Source organism: Bombus fervidus, chromosome 10, assembly GCF_041682495.2.
Source record: "Bombus fervidus isolate BK054 chromosome 10, iyBomFerv1, whole genome shotgun sequence".
NCBI classification, from domain to species: domain Eukaryota; kingdom Metazoa; phylum Arthropoda; class Insecta; order Hymenoptera; family Apidae; genus Bombus; species Bombus fervidus.
In genome coordinates, this window is record NC_091526.1 from 12,201,798 (window position 1) to 12,210,375 (window position 8,578).

Consider the following 8,578-nt stretch of genomic DNA (forward strand, 5'->3'; position numbering starts at 1 on the left):
TCTCGGTTTATTTAAAGCACACGTATATCATTTTAATGAAAGGTAAAAGTATTTATTCGATGAGAGAAAAGAACGAGAAAACTCGCAGATTTTTCAATCGTGTTAAAGCTGATAGAAGTTTTTAAAGATGATTTTCAATGTATATAAGAATATCAGCAAATTTGCGTTTTATTACCGATTAGTCTTTCCGCATTTGCTAATATTGAAATTGATTCTACCGAGTATTTCGTTATTATGAATATTCATATTACCATTTATGGTTGATTTATATTTAAAGCACTCGATTAAATTTTCACTATTTAAAATACGTTTATTAATATCGTTGCACAATTAATGCGTAATTTTCATTTCATATATAGGATTCTTTTCGCTTATGCCACTTTTCAGAAACACCACCTCCTCAACGCTTCTATCGATCCATTTAATTTAGAACGATCGTGGAACAAACATGATACAATTTTGAATTATCAAAAAATACATTATATGAAATTAATTCATATTATGCACTTGATGTTTTTCTATCGGGAGAGGGAAAGAACACGGGACGGGCAATTAATTTTTCAACGAAACTCATCGAGAACGTTTTCATTGAACATTAAAGCAATACGTGTTTAGTTGTCTCGTAAACTTCGTTTCGACGATATCCGATGTTGCACGGTTTGACAATTATTATAGAATTACTTTGCCCGCAAGTTATCTCGTATGATTAAGGGATTTAATTAGCTGCACAGGTTGGTCCCAACGGATTTGCATATCTCACTCGATGTTTCTAATGATGCTTTTTTTTTTACTATTTTTCCTTTCTTTTCTTTCGTATATAGGAAATAAAAAATCAAAGGCAAGAATCGAAGGCAATCGGTCGATCGATAAAGCGCGAAATTGGACGTAAAATTCACGCGTACACTTTTGTGCACGCCTCGGTTAAAATGTATACAATTTCTGGAAAGAACAATTATTTTTTACTTTCAACGATGCATCACAATTTTCTTCTTCTTCTTCAGCGATCCGTTGCGGACATCGCTAACGAACGGCGAATCCTTGAACGAATAATTAAGCAAGCTTCTCCCTCTTCCTCTCTTTTTCTAGTTACGAAGTCAAGCACTTATCTAACGGTCCTTCTGCGATGATTCGAACGTGTACACGCGATACATAGGCGAGTATGGCTTGACCTCTCCGTCGCTGTCACCATCGTCTCCCGTGGGATCGTCCCTGTCCGGTTTCGAGGATCGATATATTTGACTTTTCTCGTACAGCGGCACTGTTGGAAGAAACATACAGTTTAGTTTTGCTAGTCCCGCTAGAACTACTTGGTAAATAAATGGATAGAGAAACTTGGCAATGAGTTGGTTTTAGTGGATAATGGATGAGGTTGCGATGCAAGTAAGTGTTTGTCGAATAGAATTCTCTATTGTAATTCTCGATTGCAAATATTCTTTTTAGATCGTAACGAAGATGGAAGAGATTTCTTCTCGGTTCGTTTTATTCTTTTCCAATTCTACTTTTAAGGAATTATCGAGAATTCTTTCTTCAAAAATTGACGAAATTGAGATTAGGACTGTTCATTTTCATTACGATCGAGATTTCAAAATGTCGCGTTTCATTTGCATCGATCCGAAACAGTCACCGATTATTTAAAATACAAAGATCAGTGGCTCGACGTGCGACAACAGGTTTGGCCGGAATTTCAGTGAAACTTTTAATTGCGAAAGACAAGGTGACTACCATGGCTTCCAACTGGTCAGAGATATTTACACTCTTGAGCAGGAGAATAATGTAAACCAACTGGTAGTTTCCGCAAATACCGGTAATTAACATGTAGCAGCTGTATATTGTGTAACGGGGCAGTACGTACAAGACAAACTTGGTTTCGCAGTTTCCTCTCTCTCGATGTTTTTCAACGGCGGCGTGTCGTTGGCGTATTCTTCCGTGGCCATAGTACACGGGGGATGAAATGAAAAAGCTTCCGTCACGTCGGCTGTTTTTTGTGGGATTTCGTAATTTTGAAGTGGCACAGTGCCGACTACTATATTTGTTCGCAGTTTCAAGTTCTTCTGAAACATTCTGTAGTACCACTCGCTCACGTCTACGCAGGCCTCGACCTTTCGGATAAAGAGCGTAAAGAAAAAGTAGTATGTACTTGGTTTGCACGTACCATTGGCAAACACGTATTGAAGCTACGTTTTTAACGATCTGATTAATTTTAATGAGACTTCTTTTATTGTGTCCAGTGACCGAAGAGAATCTTGTATTTGTGAAAGTTAACGACGAATTGAAAACCTTGCTGCGTCGGATTTTTATATTTTAAGAGAAACTTTGGTAAAAAATTGAAAAGAGAAATAAACCGCGTTATGAGGACGATTCTGTTATACTTTCCTCATATTCGAACGACTTTTTCACGGTAAAAAATTTGAACAACTTGAAAGAAGAATAGCAGGATTAACAATGAAACATAGAAGATAGTAAAATTTAGGGTATTATAAGACTTTTACTATTATCGAATCAAATCGTGATCGACTATTTATTTGGATACTAGAAACAACGATTACGTAATGACACGACGAATTGGTTTGCGAAATGTAGGAACGAACGCTACGTATAGTTTCTCTGGTGGTACAAAATACCAAGATAAATTTGTATGGAAATTAGGTTCTTTCAGTAGTTGTAATCTTAGCTCATTTTGATTTTACGGTCGAATGCAGACAGTACTAAATTTGAGACAGTCTCACTTTAAGCGTGTATAGAACGTCGATGATGTTGCAGTGGATCATCCCGGTGGGTGGTACTGCAGGAACGTCAAACGTGACATCGTACGTATCGGAGTCTTTATTAACGGGCTGTTCTACTTCTACTACGATTTCTTTGTGCTTACGCGACTTTTCCGTCGAACGATAAGACACCACCTAAGAAAATATGCATCATTTAAAACAATCGATGGGAGAATAAAAATGTAATAAAAGAAACACATCTCGAGCATGACCCACATACTTTTACCGCAATACGCTGCGTCAAAAAGTGCTGCCTTCAAATAAAATTCGACGAGAACACTTTTTCTCAGTGCAATTGGCACTAAGTCTAAAATAAAGCTATTAACTACGATATTTACTACAAAAATAAGGAAATAACTTGCAGCATGCCATAAAAAGAAGAGATACATTTAAGAGGATATTCTACTGTTCTTGTAAGACGTACTCTTACACAGTTTCTTTGGTATTCTTTTTCTCTGGCAGTTTCTCCTTATAAAAAACTCATAGGATCTTATTTTTACTCATGTCTTGGTAACATTTACAAATTTGTTTAGAAAAAAAAAAAAAAGAAAATTGAAATCGATGTTGACAATTTTGAAGACAGTGCTTTGCATACATACTTTTAAAGCTGTATTCTTCGAAGGAATATAAAGAAATGTTCGAGAACTACGGTAGAATATCCCCCAACTACGTTACAGTTATACAGAAAGAGTATACTTTTTTAAAAACGACTCTGATTTTCGTAACGACGACGGTGGTGGGATTCGCCACGACAATCTTAATCGGTATAGTCTGGCCAGGGACGTAACCACGAACTGGAACAGTCATGGACATGCTGATCGGTTCCGTTTGGCCAATATACATCTTGGATTGTTTGATACTTATTGGCAACTGAAACGATCGTTCATATCGTTGAAAGTTTTAAACGGCGTCGATCTTAGGCCGAACGTTCTCTGGCATCAACGAAGCGTAAGAGCGAGTCGTTAATTCGAAAGCGCACTGTCTGGTCGCGCCTGAGAAACGAAATCACATCGCAAAAGCAATATCGCTGGCTGTTAGATTTCTACTCACGGCAGCGAGAGGATCGCGATTAAGGTCAAGAATGGGTGCCACCGTGAATGGAATAATATTGGTGGAAAACCGATAAATGGTCGTTACGTCCAACAATGCCCTAATCGAGTACCGTACTCGTCCGTATCGGCCCTCGAAGCTGCACGGCAAGTTCTCTGGTAGCGTTAGGCTGAACGGGTAGACGCCTCCAGTTATCATAGTCTTTTCTTTGCCATCTACTCGTGACGAGAATCTGTTAATCCAACATCCTGGTACTCGTGTTCCAATCACTACCATCTCGTGTACTTACCGCCGGCAAGATACGTCTCCACGTGAAGATAATTCTCGAACGCCGAGAACTTACGTCGAATTCCAGCCGATCGATCGGTAAAATACACCTGAGCTTCTCCCTTGCATTTAAGTCTAATTCCTGTGTGCGGGAAGGATCAATTTACAACGATACTATGGCAAAAAGTTCATCATTAAATGTACTGTACTATTTTGGTTGGCGCATATGAAACGTTGTCTCTTTAATCTTCTAAATATTGCAGCCGATAAGAAACGAAATGAAAATGTTTTGAAGCGCTTAACGTTTAATATACGTGTCTTGTAATAAATTTCTTCTCCTTTCTCTACTTCTTCTTCTTCATTATGAAGTAATTGACGACAGGACAAAATGGATTAAATTCAAATTTCGGAGAAACGATATTTCATATGCAAATTACCTAAAATCCTTGTTGAAAGATAGTAATGGAAGCTACTAATTATAATACATGTATTCTAATATAATGAGAAGGCAAATACTTTCCAATACAAATATATACGCTTCTATGGTTACTAGATACGCTTCTTTATTTGCTACGTACTCCTAGATTCAAGTAAGAAATTATTTAAATACTCGTTAGACGTAATGAAGTACCAGGTAGAATTAGGAAAAATTGAAAAGGCAGAGAACGTGCAAGAAACATGTTCGTATTTTACTAGGAACAGTGTATTAGACACGGCTTAACGATCTCTTCAGCACAAGAAAAGTCAGTCGTGAACGTACGAGAAACTCTTCCTGCGTTCTATCTATCCACTCTACGAGCGTTCCTGCAATACCAGAATCACGTGGTAACATCGTCTGGGTGACGTATACAGAGCGGTAGTAAAGTCTTTTAGGTCACCCGTTATGCAACGCGATCGATGACACATTTGGCACACGTTCGACTCGAACAGAGAAGAAATTTTTGTGATTGCGAAGCGACAACAAAGGTAAATATCGCGAAAATAAATATGAAGTTAGTCGTGGCTCGTTACAACGAGCCAATCGAATATCTTGCTGCGAGGTGCGTTCCCTCTATCTATCGCACAGCAGGGTCGGCTTTCGATATATCGGAGGCAGTAGAAAAGATAACGTGGCAGACACGACCAACCAGCGAAACTCAAAACTATAGTTGTCCCGTTCTCTGGCGAAGTTATCTGACGGTCGGTTCCGTTCAGATTAATTTCGATGCCTCATTGCAAACGATATCAGCGACGATCTGCTCTCTCTCTCTCTCTTTCTGTTTGTTCGCGAATATCTGATAAATTTCAAAGTACACACTGCCATTTTCGACGAGAACAACTTTCTTTGGAGAAAGCGTGGTTCGAAATATTTGCTTCGGTCGAAATAGTTTGCGCTTCGCAACAGTTAAACTCATAGAGATTCAGTTTTCTTCGGAATTAGATTAGATGTCGTTTTTAGATCGGCTTGGCGGTAGCTTACCTAAAGCACTTGTTGGTTCATCCAGATCTAAGCGTACGTTCCCTGAAATCTGATTTCCGCTGTAACAGACCTTCTGAGGGTGGTCGAGAGTGACCTCGATACGTTGGAAGCCAATACTAACCGCAGTGAAACGTATATAAAAAAAACAAACAGTAATTTGTAAAACGATTCATTTCACCATACTTAATTATCTTCGTGTTCTACCTTTTGGAGAGTGTGGCAGCGATCGACCGATCGGTTTCAGCTTCTATCTCATCCATCTTGTATCACGTGTATACGCAGCTCTTTAGATTATTTTCAACTCATCGGCGATTCAAATTTTCTCTAAATCAATATAAACAGAGTTACAGATTTTCTCTTGCACTTTACACAAATGAATACGTCTCAGAAAATCACTTTTAATAAGATATTCACTGCACACGATCACGCTTTGAAAACAACGTTCATCCCCTTCGCGCAGACGTACGTATACTCCATCGATATTATCTTTCCACTAGATTCCTGTCGACTAAACGTTTCAACCAGATGAATATCGTAGACGGTAGACGATCACGCCACGACGTGGAAAAAAACAGAGTTGCGAGCGTGCGAAAGGCTAGTTCGGGTTACGAGTTAAGGGCGCACAGTGAGATGTTTGTTGACAAGATTCCAAAATTGCGGCGAATCGCCGGCGACGCATGCGTCAGTCGGTTCGCCAATATCGTGGCGACATTCTGTCACGTACCGGAGAACAACCTTTGCTCTTTCACTTCCTCCGATTCGGGTAATCGGAGGATTCTCATTGAGCTGTGAAAGCAATTCCTCGCAGGTAGAATGCACGCCGCAGTGGCGTAACTCTGAATTAAGGACAGACAGCGGTAATAAGGGCACCCGTATCGACCATTCGAGGATCACCTGGCCAGCAAGTGACTACTTGCAGCGTTTAAATTCTGCCGCATCGCTGCCACTTTTCTGTCGTCGCCCGTGATACACCACTCTCGTTCCTCTCGCAGCGAAGATATCACGCGAAAAAGATCGGACAAGACAGCTAATTCTTTTGCGCTCCGGGTCGGTCTTTTGACGAATTTCTGGAACGTGTGCTTAATGGACTGTGCCCTTTTTCGTTTGCGATACTCTCTTCGTGTTGTATCCGGTTGAAGCGGTCACACGAAAAGATTCCACGAAATGGGTCATATATTTTTCCTCTGTTTTCCCTTTGTCGCAAGTATCAACCGTGCGAGGAACGCTTTTTCTTTTTTCGTTAAGTCGAGGTCGAAAAGTGAATAAATGTTAGGAAATTTTACACGGAAGTTGAGATTTTACATATACATTTTGAGAATATTAAAATCGATATCAAGATAAATTCAAAGACCTTATTAAGAATTGTCTCGTTGAAAAAGTCAGGAGGTATACTACGTGATCTGAATTTATGATGCAACGATGCGTGATCTTTTCGCTATTTTCTAGGTGAAAAATTTACATATACTTCTTCTCCCTGGTCTCGAATTTCTTAGTTTCCTCTTCCGTTTTATTCTTGGTTCGGGTTTCAGTAAAATTCAGAAAATAATTTCGTGCGGTTCTCTCCACTTTCTTCCTTTCTACGATAGTAATTACTCTATTAGAAATTCACGAAAGTGGTTTCACGTAGGAACTACAGAATTGCGGAATAGTTTTCCATACTAAGGACATATGGAATTTCTCTGCATTGCACACCTGCATGCCGAATGCAGCGAATTTGGACCGTAACGTATTCAAAATTCAGGAAACCGGCCAAAAGATCTTCATTAGCGTTCTCCCGCCTCTACCTTCATTTACAATCTTCCAAGAACAGGTTCGATGACACATTAAACGAATTTTTAACATTCGGTTTGAGCGATCTAAATTTGAATTAACCGAATTTCTCAACCAACTTTGATACTAGTCGACATTAATACTGAACTATATTAACTCAATATCATAAATTTAATATTGGTACTGTATCTCTTCAGTGTCTGAAACTTCTATATTGTCTGTTGTTGGAACGTTTGCAAGCAAATTAACGCCCATCTTCCCAATTCAGTTCGCCTCCGATTCCAAATTGACACAGTGGTCGAAAAGATAAGTAAACTTCTTCCAGTAAAATTCTTTCGGTGAAAATAAAAAAATGAAATTTCTGTATATTTGACAAATTATTATAACGTTTCAAATTGATATGATAAGTCTACAATTCTTTGCTTCTTACAAAGTAAAAACAAAAAAGCGAGGCAACAGTTACCAATACGATCAGGTCTACTAGCTTTGACCGGTTATTAATATCGATTTCACACAATTGTACCATACTACGCCCATGATACCTATCTTCGCAATACAATTTCCGTAATAAGCGTCCATGGTCATTCGTTGCGCTAAATGAACGAGGTTCGACGAAACACACACGCGACGGATGCCACAGCATTCACTTTCGTCGGGAAAGTAACGGGAGCAACGTTTACATAATTGATCGTGTATTTTAAACAGGAAATTAAGCGGCGAGTTCGAGACGTTGTGACGCTGTGACACGCACGAGTTCACCGTATGCACTGCATAATTATCGGTTTGTACTTGCAGCAATTGGTAAACCACCGGTGTTCACGTGGTTCTTCGAAATTTTCTTTTTTGTAGAAACGAATCACGTCACCTGCTGCCTGTTAGGCGAAACGAATCGTGCTTCGCGCAACAACGATTCTATCTCTTCCGACTCGATTTTTATCTCTCTTTCTTATAGAAATTGATGCCAGTGATTCATTGATTGAGTATACGTAACATTTCGATTTACTGTCACGCGTGTGGCTAGTCGGTTAAGCCGACTACCCGGCTACATTTTGTCGGCAAAAACAGCCGATCGATCGACTTTAAATTTTTAGTATTACCGATAACTTTATAAGGTATAGAAATAAAAATACAATGTTTTTCCTTTACTGCTATTAGTATAATTTTACTATTTTTTAATACGCAGTATTCTTACTTATAGATAGATATTCACAAGTAACGTAATTATTACATAAAAAATCAAAAATATTAATTGTTATTTACTGAAATA

General features: G+C 38.8%; 1 protein-coding gene across 2 annotated transcripts; it reads right to left on the reverse strand.

The window, feature by feature from the left end:
* Nucleotides 1-570: 570 nt before the first annotated feature.
* Nucleotides 571-6,392, reverse strand: LOC139991345 (arrestin domain-containing protein 17). Of its 2 annotated transcripts, XM_072011325.1 has the most exons (9): nt 6,151-6,392; nt 5,746-6,049; nt 5,542-5,657; nt 4,105-4,224; nt 3,816-4,030; nt 3,462-3,635; nt 2,727-2,900; nt 1,853-2,099; nt 571-1,258 (listed from the first exon to the last, which is right to left on the reverse strand). In XM_072011325.1, exons 2-9 carry the CDS (start codon nt 5,799-5,801, stop codon nt 1,107-1,109), a joined length of 1,254 nt encoding a protein of 417 aa, XP_071867426.1. In that variant the 5' UTR covers nt 5,802-6,049; nt 6,151-6,392; the 3' UTR covers nt 571-1,106. The 2 variants fall into 2 exon arrangements, with proteins under 2 accessions (XP_071867426.1, XP_071867427.1); XM_072011326.1 differs by lacking the exon at nt 3,462-3,635 and having other exon boundaries at nt 5,746-6,390.
* Nucleotides 6,393-8,578: the final 2,186 nt, after the last annotated feature.

Coding starts and splice junctions, on each gene's coding strand:
- LOC139991345 (XM_072011325.1), bottom strand. CDS start 5,801: ATGGATGAGATAGAAGCTGAAACCGATCGGTCGATCGCTGCCACACTC. Junction 4,031..4,104: donor GGAGACGTATCTTGCCGGCG/GTAAGTACACGA, acceptor CGTCACGAGTAG/ATGGCAAAGAAAAGACTATG. Junction 2,100..2,726: donor ACGTTCTATACACGCTTAAA/GTGAGACTGTCT, acceptor TTTATCCGAAAG/GTCGAGGCCTGCGTAGACGT.